Genomic DNA, 15317 nt, shown 5'->3' with positions numbered 1-15317 from the left:
TACGGAATGCCGAAAATGATGTATACTATCGGTAAGAAAATTCGTCATGGCGAAGTTTTACCAGAGATTTTGGTAAGGTAAATGTATGATTTTTTCGTATACCGAACTTACGGTAAGGTATACGATATGATGGTTTCGGTAAGGTATACCGTACCTACCCACCCCTAATTATACAATAAGACGTCGAAAAGATGCCATTGAAGTTTTTGATGTAATGATACACACAAGACCATTCCCATACGACTCACTGTTCCTGATGCTACTGAATGCCATGAGGGGAATGTTGGAGCATCAGCTCGTTGTTGATATGGTCCAACAGATGATAAGGACAAAGTGTCTCGTGAATGTGCATATATCAAACAATGCAATCGACGAAATTTGCATGTTAGGGAAACCCGAAGTGGGATTGTCAATGCTGGTGATGTTTTATAAGCATGAGTTTGGGGAGCCAACTTTGGGAATTGCTGATTTCGGCCTTTATGAGGCTTGGAAAGATCAAGGAGGCAAATTCATTGACCCATAACATGATAGGCTGTCTATCGATGATAAAGAGGCGACAATGTCGTATGCAGCTCATCGAGCAGCACAGATGGAGAGGGTTCAGATCCTATATAGGAGAGCACTCAAGGATACTTAAGTTTTATGCAAATTGATGCTATGTCTTTGAGCTCAAATCTATTGGATTAGCTTTTTATTTGATGATTTCTGGTACTTTATTTATTTTCATTTTCATTCCAAGGCTAGTGCTCTCTAGAGATGTTTGAGGCCAACAGACAAGTGGTTTGTTTTCTTCTCTGACCTGTTTTTGTTATTTAATTATTTATTGGAAGTTGATTGTTCTTTGAATTTGATCCATACTCATCGTTGGTTAATCATGGATAGAAAATAGACTTATCGTAAATGAGAGATTTGAATTTTGGTCGATCAAAAGAGATTTTGTAATTTAGTTATACGCCTAATTCTGTTTTGAGCTGATTTCTAGATGTAGGTTCACGAATGGTTTACAAAATCTATTTCTTTGGTAAATGATTAGAATTATGAGGTAGGATTAGTAACTATGTTGGATGGATGATCACACGATGAATGTAGGTCTCCTGAATATTATCTTGTATTCACTGTGTTGATATTTGATGTGTTTCTACTCATTTATGTATTACCATAGACTTTTTTTAGGCGAATGTTGAACTCATCAATAAATGATAGCAGAAGGTGAAGCAAGGTACAAATATTGGCGGTGCTACAATGCACACAACACCACATCCGGGGGTAATTTATAAGACTTATGCTTTCTATAGTTTGTTGTCGATTTGATTTTCCTTTCTGTCCTAGTAGTATAATTCTGTTATCATGGAGTCCATTGTCCATTTCCATCATCTTATAAGGGTGAATGAGTTTGAGTGTTCGTCTTAGTAAGCTAATTGTGCAATTGGTACAAGGAGAGGCCATGGGATTTATTAAGTATTCTCCGCCTATGGTTCGGGTTCCCATTCAAAGGGAAACATTTGTTTTCTTGCACAAATTTTCATGCAATGTTGTTTAGTGTTTGAGACGAGACAAAGGTAGAGGTGGGAAAAAAATACTGAAATACCGCACTTATTGTACCAAAAAAATGCCGAAAGTACTGATTTTTTGGTATATCGTAATTTTCGATAACGATATCAATTTTCCTATACCGCAGTATACCGAATCCTCGGTGCATGCCGAAAAATCGGTACAAGTTGAAATATTATTGATAGGACTCGTTACAAGCATGGTTTTGAAGGGTTTATTACACTAACATGACTGATAATGTGCGAAAAGAATGGTGAATTTGAGTGTGCAGGGGCTATAAAGTGTAGAAGCTACAAGTGCAGGATCAACTTGATCAACTCGGGAAAGGAGTAAAAAATGACCAGAAATGAAGCTAAGTTGATCAGTTGCGAAGCCTGCCCTGCCGACGAATTGATCAAGTGGAGTTTACCACATGAAGTGATGAGTCAGAGGAGAGAGAAGAAAAGATGTCATCTCAAGGGCATAAATGTCATGATAGGATGGGCTTGCCCTAGGGATTTGGGCCCAACATCATCCTATAAATATGGAGAGAGTGCACACAAGAAAGAGTTCGACACCATCACCACCTTTAGTCGCCTCATTTTCACTTATTTTCATAACATGAGTATGGAGTTAGCAGTAGGAGTCGTCGTTTCCACCTTTGTTTCCATCTCTTCTTCCTCGTCAAGGAAGAAGGGACCTGGATCTGCGTAGAAGTCTTCGTAGTTGGAGTTTTTGTCGCACCCTGAGGGGATTAAAATAATTTCTATTCTATTTTCAGTTCACCTTTTTCATAGTTTAGTTGCTGTTAATGTTTTTCTTCTAGTTGCTACTCTAGTTATCTTTCCACTGTTAATCGCTCCTCAAATCCTTGTTTGGAATTATGTTTTAGTTACGTTTACCGAAGATCGTTTATGAAATGGAGTTTTTAGTTCAAGCTGTGTTGGATCTAATGTTCTCTGTTTTAATTGTTTTCGTTTGCTTTAGTGCCGCCTTGTTTATGCTTTCCCGTAGGTAGATTTACTTTGTAGTTCGCCAACTTGCCTGAGAATAGGCTAGATACTTTAGATCTGTTTTCTTTACGACGATTTCATATGGATCTGTGTTCATTTTGTTTGATTTCTGTTTTTATGTATGTTGCTCTGTTTAGATCTGCTTTGTTTGTATTTAGCTGCTTAGCAAAGAAGAAGGTAGTAGTTTGTTAGAATTGCAGTCTCTATCACCTTTTCGATGTTTACAGCTTTAAGGTAGTGCGCTTATTTTGTGTCAGTGGTCCCAAGTTACTTTTAGACTATGTTTATCGGTGGGGTGGGTCGACCGCCACCTCACCCCAAATTTAAAAAGAAAAAACAAAAAATGAAATGAAATGGCTCTTTCTATACTAGACCGCGGTCTCTCCCAACACAAACACCAACCAGGCGGCCTCCATTCCATCATCCAATGAGATTGTGCCAAATGGCACAATCTCATTGGTTGATATATATACTTTTAAATTAATATATCTTTAATATAAAATATTACTCCCTCCGTCCCGCTTTAGCAGTCCCATTGACTTTTCTGCCATCTTTTTGTAAAAATAATAAAAAATAGTTAAAGTGGAGAAATGGTAAAGTAAGAGACACAATAATGTAGATAAGACTCTTCTCTATATTATTCTCCCTCTTAATTTACCATTTCACCTCTTTAACTATTTTTTATCATTTTTACAAAAAGAAGGCAGAAAAGTCAATGGGACTGCTAAAGCGGGACGGAGGGAGTATAAAATTATAAAAATTATATCAAAATTCATAATTTTTTTTCCTCTATAAATAGAGACCACATTTGTTATAGTTTTGCATACAAAAAAAATATCTCTTTCCTCCTATAATCCTTCTTGCTTGATAAAATTTCATATTTTTTAGTTTACTTTGTTGCTAACTATGGAGGATGATGAGAATAATATATTATCTGATTCCCCAATTTCTATCCTTCCCAAAACCACACCCCTTCCCAAAATTTTAATCCTTCTCAAGATTATTTCCCTAGTTTTGATGATTTTCCGAATTCTGATCAATTCCAAAGTTCATTTCAAAACCAACATTCAAGCCAAGACACCAACCAACTTGAGTGCTTCAAACACTCCACATGATTGGAGTGAGCAAGAAGACATGTTATTAATGTCTGCTTATTGTTTCGTGAGCAGGGATGTAGTTGTTGGCACCAACCAAACTAATGCCCATTTCAATATGAGGAAGCAAGAAAAGAAAATCCAGCAATGGGCCAACAATGAAGTTCAGAGTCATTGAGACAATGCTACAAACGACTCAACACAAATGTCACAAAGTGGATCCGTGCATACAAAAAAGCGCATGATCGAGCTACGAGTGGCCAGTCTAAAGAGGACATTGAGAAAACCGCTCAACTGTATGGTAAGAGAAAATTTACTCACCATAAGGTGTTTGAGAAGGTGATGAGATACAGTCCCAAGTGAGAATTGAAATTGAATAGTACTGGTTCAACGCGTTTCCAGCCAGATGAAGATAGTGTTGAAGAAAGTCGCGGGAGCTCAAAAAGGTCGAGAACTAGTGAGGAAGGAGGACCTCAAATTGACTCCATTCCTGAGAGTCGTTCTTCAACATTGCAACGTCCTACCGGAAGAGATCAAGCTATGAGTAAGGCTAAAAGAAGAGGCAAAGAAGTTGCAACGCCATCATATACAATCCCTAATGATTTCACTGCAGCACTGCGTGAAATGAGAGTAACACGTGAAAGGGAATGTGATATTTAAGAACGGAAGATCAAAGCAGCTAGTGATATTCAGGAACGGAACATCAAGGCATCTATCCTTACTCCACTGATGGCTAGGAGGGACTCAACTCCAGAAGAAGAAACGCTGAAATGCAATCTAATAGCATAATTGTTTGGGAACTGATCGTAGTTTATCTGTTTTCAATGTATGTTTCTTATTGCGTAAATTTCAACTTATGTTGCTTAGTGTGTAATCTTCAATTTCCGTTGCTTAGTATGTAATCTTTAATTTCTGTTGCTTATGTAACTTTCCGTTTATGTGATAAGCCCTCCAATCAAAGTATGACTACATGACAAGTCATTTCTATCACAAGTGGGGGTGAAATCCAATGACATCCCATGTGATCAAGAATATCAAAGTATGACCATATGACAGGTCATTTCTATCACAAGTGGTGGTGGAATCCAATGACATCCCATGTGATCAAGAAAATAAAGTATGACCACATGAGAAGTCATTTCTATCACAAGTGGTGGTGGAATCCAATGATAACCCATGTGATCACGAAAATCAAAGTATGACTACATGACAAGTCATTTCTATCACAAGTGGGGGTGTAATCCAATGACATCCCATGTGATCAAGAAAATCAAAGTATGACTACATGACAAGTCATTTCTATCACAAGTGGTGGTGAAATCCAATGACAACCCATGTGATCACGAAAATCAAAGTATGACTACAAGACAAGTCATTTTCTATCACAAGTGGAGGTGGAATCCAAGGATATCCCATATGATCACAAATGATAGTAGTGGAATCCTATGCTCAACAAATTACTTCTATAAATTTACTTATATGCTTCAAGAAAATTACACATAAATCCTCTCACGATTATTGGGCCAACTCTCCCTAAAAAATGTCATCAAGTTCTAATTTTGAAGCTTTCAATCTTCTTGAAGACAATGAATGGGAAGAAAAAATTGTTGAACAAAATCAGCAACTCGATCAACTAATCGAGGATATGGCTATTTGGCCAACAACCTTGCCTTCACAACCTACAACCCAGACGGCTAGAGCTAAAAGGAGATACATTGAAAGGAAATGCGAAGAGGGCCATGATACTATTTTCGAGCAGTACTTTGCTGAAGCTCCAATCTATCCTCCAGATTTTTTTCGAACAAGGTATCGCATGCAAAAACCTTTGTTCGAAAAAATAATGAACAAGCTCATCGACACTGACAACTTTTTTGTACAGAAGCGTGATGCTACTGGTCGACTTGGTATGTCTGCAATTCAGAAATGTACAGCAACGATGAGGATGCTGGCCTACGGGGCGGCGACCGACTTGCACGAAGAATATTTGAGAATGAGTGCACAACTCATTCGCAAATCTCCCATCAAGTTCGTTGAAGATGTAATTTCTAACTTCGGCGATGAGTATTTGCGAAAGCCCAACGAAGAAGACTTGGCAAGACTTCTGCATATTGGAGAACAACGTTGGTTTCCAGGCATGTTGGGTAGTATTGACTGCATGCATTGGGAATGGAAGAATTGTCCCACTGCATGGGCTGGACAATATGCCGGAAGAAGCGGGAGTCCGACAATCATCTTGGAAGCAGTAGCATCTCAAGATCTGTGGATATGGCATGCTTTTTTTGGAACTCCAGGTTCGAGAAATGATATTAATGTGCTTGATCAATCTCTAGTTTTTGATGATATTTTGGAAGGTCGAGCACCGAAGGTCAATTACATAGTAAATGGCCACGAAAAAAATATGGGATATTGTCTCACTGATGGCATATATCCTCAATGGGCGGCATTTGTCAAATCTATACCAGGTCCACAAACGATGAGGCACAAGTTGTTTGCTCGACATCAAGAGTCTGCGCGTAAAGATGTTGAGCGAGATTTTGGTGTTTTGCAAGCTTGTTTTGCTTTTATCAAATGTCCATGTCCTATTTGGGATCGTGATATTATGGGGAAATAATGATTGCTTGCATAATCTTGCACAATATGATAGTGGAAGACGAAAGAAGCATATATTCGAACTATTGTGATCCAGTAGAATTTATTCAAGATCGACTTGGATAAAGTAGTCGTGAGAATGAAGATGGAGATGCGAATAATGATTTCATATATTCTACGAATAGGATTGCGAGTCTAGCTTCTTACATGAAAAACAAAGCCCAACTTCAAAACAGAGAAGCTCACAAAGCTCTGCGAGACGATTTGGTTGAGCATATATGGGAAAAAATCGGCAATTGCAATTGAATGTCTAGTTTTCATCTTATGTATGAGCACCAATTATGTATTTTCAATTTAATATTTCAATTATTGTAATGTATATTTTTTTTTTGTTTGTTTTTATAAATTTTAGCTTGTCATTTATTACGTTTTTCTATAAATTTACAATAATAAGTATTTCATGTATTAATAATACTATTAAAAAATAATATAAAAATAAATATATATAATAGTGTGGTTGGGTGGTCATTGATAAACCATGAAAATGTGGGTGGTAGGGTTGGATGAATATTGATGATGTGGAAGATGATGTGGATGAGATAGAAATGAATTAAATATTGTAAAAGTGGCTAGTTGGGTTGGGTTGGGTGATTGCTGATAAACAGTCTTACCTTTCCGTTTTTAGCTTAGTTGATCAAGTTACTTGTTCCTTAGTTATGAGTAGTTTAGTCTAGATTGATCAGTTTAGTTTAGTTTGTTGATTAGTTCCCTTTTCCTTAGTTTAAACTTAACCCACTAAAAAACGTGGCCGCAGCCAACCTCCCAAACGTCTCAATCCCAACTCCACTCGCATCTTTCCCTGAGAGATTCGACCCTTACTTCCCTTTACTAGATTAATAGTATTGTGGGTTAAGGTCTTGAAAGCCCTGAGTCTATCCGTTCACACACCCACCGACCAGTAGTTGTGAGCCAGCTTGAACCGTCTATTGTCTGACTTGATCAAGTTGCGCATGTTCTACATGTTTTAATTTCCCTGTGAACTTGGAGTGCTTCAGTTTAAGAAACATTTAGCTTTCAATTATACATATATATTACTCCATCCGTCCCATAACATAAGTCACTCTTATTGTGAGTACATGTTTTAAGAAAGGTAAAGAAAAGTGGGTTGGAAAATTTAGTGGAATATAAGACCTACTTTTTTATATTGGTTTATAATAAAATGTGAGTGAAGTGAGTTAGTGGAATGTGAGACCTATTTACCATTTATGGTAAAAATGAAGTGTGACTCTTATTGTGAGACAGAGGGAATACATTATATTTATATATGAAATAAAATTAAAAAGAAAAAATCTCTGAAAATCATACTTTAAAATTTTTGTGTATGAAATAGATTTTTTTTAATAATGGTATTACGTTATACCGTACCGGTGCTTTGGTATACCATAAAAGTGTGGTATATCGATGTAATGGTAAGGTAACAGTATCAGAAATTAACCATAAATAGTACTCCCTCCGTTCCAAAGAAGTTGGCATACTTTGAAAATGGCACGGGATTTTAGGAGGTTTTGTTTTGTGTGTTAAATGGAGAGAGAAAATATAATTTTTATATTCATGTGAGAGAAAACTTTTTCCAAAAAGGGAAATGTGACATCTTTTGTGGGACAAACTAAAAAGGAAAAGTGTGCCAACTTCTCTGGGATGGAGGGAGTAATAGGGTCTCATCTTTCACTAACTCATTCACTCACATTTCATTTAAAACTAATGTATACAAGTAAGACTCCTATTCTACTGACTTTTTTTCACCCACTTTTCTTAATATTTCTTAAAACACGTGCCGCCCATAAATGTGACTCCTAATGGTGGACGAATGGAGTAGTAATTTTAGTATCACTAATGTATTTAAGTTAAGTTTAAATATTTTCATAGTATTTTAACGTATTTTAATTTTTAAGTTGTGTAAATTTTTATTTAATAAATAATAAATTTCATATATAAATATATTAATAAGTAAACTGTATTACATTATTTTAATTTTATAGTGTAAGTTAAAAGTGCCGTGTAATTAATGTGTAATTTAGATAAAACATATTGATATGATTGGAAAAAATAAGTGAACATAGAATATTCCTTCATGCTTGAATTTAACATAGATGACTGAAGTAAAACTTCTACTCCTATTTAATTAGGAGTATGGATTTACACAAAAATATGTTTATACTGTATTGGTATGAATAATTTAAGATGCTCTAATAACCCTATTTTTAATCATAAGCCTAACCCTGAAATATAATCAACGAAATTCAGTGGTTGGAAATTATTTTATTAGAAATTTCAGCAATGTTAAATAAATTAATTAGATTAAACAATGCTGTGTTCAATAGGCTATATTTGAGGTGGCGCCTTTGATTGTACTGTAGCAGGGTTTAAGCTCTCTTCCATGGCGGTGTTTTAGCTTCTCTATTCCGATTTCCGCACCCTTAATAGGTAAATGGCGCTCTCTCATCTCCTTCTCCGGCGCCTCAATTGCTCAAAACCCCCCTCCGTTCATCTCCTCTCTCTAATTCCAATTCCTAACTCACTGCACTTCTCTTCCGCATCCGCCGACCCTGCCTCTACTCCCCAATCTCCATCCCCCGCCAAACCTACCTCTCTCTCTGCTCGCATGAGCTTCATCTTCGAACAAATCGATGAAATTGATAAAAACCGCCAAGAGAAAGACCAAACCCTCCAGCGAATCCGGGCCTGGCGCGAGTCCAAGAAGCACAAAGACGCTCCCGTTGCCGAAGCCACGCCCGACCCGCCGCCGGTAGATTCGGTACAAGAAGGATTGGAGTCGGAATTAGCCAAGAGCGAAGCGTTTCTGGGGAGTAGTGATGGGAAGAAGGAAGTGGAGTTGGTGCACCCGTGGCCGGAGTGGATTGAGCTGATGGAGAGGCTGCTGCACCAGAATTATTTTGATCATAAGAGAAAGGACGAGGAAGGCATGATGCAAGCCCTCGGCTTTGATGTTTCGGCCTCTGCCGCGGAGGAGGATAAACGCCCAAATTTTGCTCGTGATTTCAAAACTGTGCAGGGTGCTCTGGTTAATTTTGGTCGCGATCGCTTTGACATTTTGAGGTTTTCTCTCGAATACATTATTTTTAATAACATTTCGTGATGCATTTCATGTATTGTTTTACTTGTTTGATGAAATTTGAAAGTGAAAATCTTTAATTGATTTATGATTGAAGACGAGACAATATGTATGTTCATAGTGGTTTCAATTTTATAATGAATTTCAGATTAAATTAGGCAATTTGCAAATACTGGGGTGAATTGCATCCCATTTGTTCTTAAGCTTTTAAGGTCTTAGTTTAGGTGTTTACATCCCATTTGTTAGTAATCAGAGTATGGTAGCAAGGCAGTGCGCAGCAAAGAGTTGGGCGGTTGAATTGATTTGGATTCATTTATTGTTTGTATCTCTTATGTTGAGTGGCGATTTGGATTGACGCTGTATAACTTATGATATCAAGTTGTTTTCCCAAAAACTTGTGTTCTTGTTCTGAGGTGTTGCTTGCTTCAGGTCATTGTCAAGACAGGATCTTCAACTATTAGTTGGTTATGGATGCCCTACTCCAGATAAGAGGGTGGTCTATTCTGCCAAATTGTTAAGGAAATACGTCCATCTGGATGAAGGAGATGTAAGTTTATAGGGCCTTCCTATTTCGTTAATTTATTTATTGCCTGACGGATTATGATTTTAGGATTATTTTATGGAAAAAGAAGTTATATGAGATTTTCAGGCAGAATAGTGACTGTAAGATCCACTAAAATTATGGCATTTTTAATGTTGGTGAAGAAAAAGTATGAAATAGAATGTAGGTCTTTCCTGTCAGTGTTACCATATGCCTTTGGTTGGAATTGTATGAATTACAGTTGCTCCTGGATTTAACAAAACACTCAAATAATTTTATCAATGTTGTAACCATTTGTCAGCAACTTTAGTATTTCAGCCTTTATTCTATTTTATGTATCAGGTTTGCAGTTCATGCAGTCTCAGGGGTTCTTGTGAGAAAGCATATTTGCTGACTAATAAAGAGGATGAAGCACGGACAATGGACGTCATGCGTATGCTACTTGCATATGGTTTTGATCCAATAGACGGATCAGTAGAAAATAGATCCCTTTTGAAGATGAAATCTGTAAAGACCATTGTGCGAAAGTTGCTCCATGATGTAGTCAAGCTGAGTGCAGTTCCAATAGATCCAAATCTCCCCCCTCCTGTTATTAAAAAGCCACCACCCAAGGTGAAGCAACCACCTCCCCCTCCAAAGAGAAGAGTCGGGCGTGATGATATTGAAATGAAAAAGGGTGATTGGCTCTGTCCAAAGTATGTTTTACAACCTTTCACCCTCTCCTCTCCTTTTTTGTGAATTGCACCAGTTATCCAAATTTTCTATACTCTTGTGGTAAAGTATCTGAATATATTTATATGTTGTGTGTGCTTTCCCCTTTAAACTCTCAGCAATGAGCTCAAGTACGACTTATTGAATTCTTTTTTTTTTTTTTTTTTTTTTTTTTTTTTTTTTCCTGGTTACAAAAAATCTGTTTAACTACGATGCAAATTAATTAGCTTAATTTCAGCATCATTTCTGGATTCTGGGCATTAGATCCATATGTATGAGTAGAGCTATATGGATCTAACTTAGATTTTCCTAATGTCTGGTGGGCTGTGTTTTATTTTTGTCGAAGATACTTGGATAACTACTTTTTCATTTTATTTTGCTACTATTTATCCTTTTCTCAGGTGTGACTTTATGAATTTCGCGAAGAACACAGTCTGCCTGCAATGTGATGCTAAGCGTCCAAAGAGACAATTGCTTCCAGGAGAATGGGAATGCCCCCAGTATTTCTCTCTCTCCCTCTCTCTCTTGGACACATGCTTTACTTCAGTTAGAATGAAAAGAAAGAGTGTTTATAGCTGTGATTTTTCCTGATGCATTTTCAGTTTTGAAGCTGAAATGCAGCTGAGAGTGATTGCTTTTGAACAGCAGTGGAGACTGCTTTAAAATTCTAGAGCTTAATGTTTTGGTTGTGTGATGCTTGTGCAGGTGCAATTTCTTAAACTATCGAAGAAATACAGATTGTTTCCACTGTGAACACAAGCGCCCACCCGATACATATCCTGATAATCATTTTCCTGAAAAGCAACATGGTTCTCACATCAGGATGGACAAGAAACCTGCCAGGGCTGATGTTTCCAATGCGTGGAATTTTGATTTTGACGATAATGAATCTGATGGAGCAGATGTTGCTGCTTTTGAGTATGCAGATTCACAGAAACTGGATGAAGACTTTCCCCTTAGCCAGCGGACTCCTCGTGAATGTTCTAGAGGTCATGGAAATGGTCAAGAAAGGAGCAGACCTCCAACTCCAAGGGGCATGGGAATGGATTATTCTGATTCTACTTCCACGAGGTCTAGTGTTGGATTCAATGATTTTGATGAAGACGATGATGATGATGTTGATAGTTATGAGTTAGTTGCCCAAAATGAAGTACATAGGGCTCCTCGAGTGGCTTTATCAGAACTTGAAGCAGACTCGGAGTCTGAAGATCTAGAAAACAGTGAAGGTAACAGGAACATCCATGGGAAAGCTAAATCCCCAGCACGTGGCAGGAAACAAATGAATCGCCAAACATTCTCTGATTCGGAAGCTGACGTAGACTTCGATACCGATGATGACCTCCCCGTTCACCCTAAGTGGAAATCAAGTCATGTTGCAGATGTAAAACAGCAGAGAAGAGGTCGAAAGAGTATGGCTTATGGCGCAGATGATGACTTTGAAGTCGACTCTGGCTCTGATGATGAAAGTATAAGATACAATAACAGAGCAAACAGAAGAGGCTCTAATAGATTAGAGTTTAGAAATACCAGAGGAGGAAGATCCAATTTTAATGACTCCTTTGCTGAAAGAGATGCAGATGGTGATCTAAGCTATAGGAGTGACAGACAGAGAGATAGACGAGGTCAGGATCGCCCAGGACAACCATCCCGGGGTCGTGGCGGCATGATGGGCGACAGGAAAGGCTCACAGGGGCGCGATTTTGGTAGATCATCAGGTGCAAAGAGCTTTGATAGAAGTAGTCGAGAGGATTCCTATGGCGGGCGAGGAAAGAATGCCAGAGATGGCTACTCATCGAAGTTCCAAAGCGACAGACGAGGTGGGTCGTTCAGCAAGAGAGGAGGAGGAAGAGGAAGAGGAGGAGGAAGACGGGATGATTGGTCACAAAGTTACGAAGAAGATGACAAACCACAGAGACCTAGGGTAAATGTGAGATGATGATTCTCAGAATGAGTTGGGAAATACTCTCTGAGATGAGCTGAGAAGTCTATTTCCAAATGTGAAGTAGGCCTCCTTATGTTAGTGGTGAAACTGAATGCTTGAAATTGATCATCTGCGGAAGCGTAGTGCCTCCAGAATGGTCGTGTTGTTACTAACACGGAGTTAGTTCTCTCGTGCTAAATGAGGGGTGGGCTTGTTTGCCATCATCGAGTATTATGCCCTGTTTTCTTCCGCACTGCCATTCTGTTGTCATGTTAAAAGGTTGTGATCTGCCTTTAATAGTTGCCCAGATTTTGTAATGGATGTTACACAATTTTCCCTTTCAGGAAATACAATACGTACGAGTTATATTTGTTGAGCTGCTATCTACTTTTCTTGGTGAGGGAGGGAGCTTGCACACGAGGAATACAATGCGTTTTTTTGTAAACCATGTTATAGCATGAGATAGACATACACTTTCAAGATCCATTTCAAGAGCCCACTTGTTTACCTCCCAATTTAAAATGAAAATGTCAAGGAATTATACAGGATAGTACTAGCTAGCCCTTATGCTAGTCCACTTGTTTTGAGAAAAGAACGTATGTGTGGAGATTATAGAGCATTGAACAACTTATGAATTAGGTGGTGTTCCAAGATTGATCTGAGAGTGTACGCACGGAGCTACTGAGGATGTGCCCAAGATTGCAAGATTCATGACCATTATGAGATTTTAACAAAAATAACTACTCGTCCCAACTAAGTTGAGTCATACTTCCTTCGTCTGCCATAATGTCCAATTTTCCTTTTTCTTTTTCCGCCAATAAATATCTCATTTCACTTTGAGCACTTTTGACAAGCGGTCCCCATATTTCACTAAGTCACTCTATTCACATTTTATTATAAAATCTATACATATATAAGAAAGTTTTGGGAGAATTTGAATAATTATTTTGTGCAAAGGATGTAAATGCAATAAATAAAAACAATGAAATTCTTTGACTAATTTTTAAAGCACTACAATGAGTTAGTTACAAATCTTAAAGAGGATAATGAGCATTTAACAAAATTTGTAACCTCTATTTTCTTAATTTTATTGTTTATGATATTTTAATTTCATGATCTCTCATATCCTAATTTTGTACCTATAAAAGGCTAGAATTGTGGATGAATTACACACCAATAAAGACATTCTCTATTCTCTCTCAAGCTCTCAACATTTTATTGTATATTTTAGGAACATTGTATTGCTCAATTTTTGGAGTTCCATCAAGTTCATTTGTGCCTAACATGTTTGAGATGTCATTTATGTTAGGATGAAGTAGTTTCATCTTTGGGGATAATTCGTCAATTCGAGAGCACTAACCGTGATGTAATTTGTCTTGCGGAAAGAGGGTTTTTCTCACTAGATTTATAATTCGGTTTATTTTATAATTTTAATTGTAATTTCCATTTCATTTGTTTTTGTTTTTTTTTATTTGATTGCAATAGTTAGAGTACCGCATGGTATATGGTTCAAGAATTTTATCCTAATATTTCTTACAATTCTTAGAGATGGAAGAATTGTAATATCCTTAACTTGAAACATGCATAATATTTATCTTCATCTTTACCCAATTTAATATTTTTGTATATTAATATTGTCATTGGTGCTATAATTATATTAAGTGGTATCACACAAACAATAGTATTTTATCACTTATGATGAATTGATAAGTGGTGCATAATATGTATATTTGCAGTGAGATAATTAAACCTATCAAAATCGAGTTGATCAAACAATTAGTTGTTCTAACAAATTAAAATAGTCTGCTACCAAATTTTGGTTTACTAATAATACTATTGTTGAAATTAGGATTTACTAGCACTTAATTGTTCAGGGATACAACTGATTTTATATAGAGAATCTAATTATCTTATCTATAGGTGATCATGTTAAGTAAAATACATATTATATTTAGCAAGTAGGGGTGTGTTAAAATGACAACACCTCTTAAAGTAACATTATACTACTATTCCTATCCAATCATTTGTACACGTGGACGAATATTCAGCTTCCATGTGACAATTATAAAAAATGCTCAAGGGTAAATTTTCTCGGCCAACAATATCTAATACGCTAGACAGCAATCTACAACAATTTTTTCTCAGCCAGCAATATCCAATACGCTAGACAGCAATCTATAGATTGATGTCTAGCGTTTATACTATTGTTGTGTAGCGTTTATAATATTGCTGGATACGTGGTGTCACAATGTCAGCTTAAGAGGTGTTGTCATTTTAACACAAACTTAACTATATATTTACAAAAAGAAAATTTGTACTCTCTTCGTCCCGCTTAAGATGACATGTTTTCCTTTTTAGCAAGTCACGTTTACAAGTGCAATAAATAAAGATAAACGTTCCAACATTCAAAAGGACTATCATTAGTCATTAGTATAATAGTGTTAATTCAACCAATTAATGCATATTTTTCAAAAGTGTCAACACTTGATATGATCTCTTTATTGTTGTCCAAATAATGGTGTTTGTCTTGATTCCATCTCAAATTATGTTTAATTTTATGTCTTTAGGTATAAAATGAATTGATGAGCATATATTTATTGCATTATTATTATATAGTATATTTTTATATTTTTAAATGTTATATAGTCATATTATTTTTTATTTAATTAATAAATTAACAATTTAAAACTGTATGACGAAAAAATATTCTGGCGTGCATCGCACGTGGGTTAACACTAGTTAATATAAAAAGCGACTCACCTTCCACTAACTTATTATATTACTT

General features: G+C 36.7%; 2 protein-coding genes across 2 annotated transcripts; both read left to right on the top strand.

Annotated features, from left to right (window-relative positions):
• Positions 1–5177: 5177 nt before the first annotated feature.
• LOC125206236 lies at positions 5178–6248 on the top strand. Its single transcript, XM_048105519.1, has one exon. The coding sequence runs from the start codon at positions 5178–5180 to the stop codon at positions 6246–6248; it is 1071 nt and encodes a 356-aa protein (XP_047961476.1).
• Positions 6249–8648: 2400 nt separating this feature from the next.
• On the top strand, positions 8649–12908 carry LOC125205900. Its single transcript, XM_048105088.1, has 5 exons — positions 8649–9343; positions 9789–9906; positions 10243–10595; positions 11013–11111; positions 11317–12908. The coding sequence occupies exons 1-5, from the start codon at positions 8715–8717 to the stop codon at positions 12545–12547; spliced, it is 2430 nt and encodes an 809-aa protein (XP_047961045.1). The 5' UTR covers positions 8649–8714; the 3' UTR covers positions 12548–12908.
• The last annotated feature ends 2409 nt before the right edge of the window (positions 12909–15317 follow it).

The sequence above is a fragment of the Salvia hispanica genome, chromosome 2, assembly GCF_023119035.1.
Source record: "Salvia hispanica cultivar TCC Black 2014 chromosome 2, UniMelb_Shisp_WGS_1.0, whole genome shotgun sequence".
NCBI lineage: Eukaryota > Viridiplantae > Streptophyta > Magnoliopsida > Lamiales > Lamiaceae > Salvia > Salvia hispanica.
The sequence above is the reverse complement of the archived record's forward strand: the minus strand, read 5'-3'. Positions and strand labels throughout refer to the sequence as shown.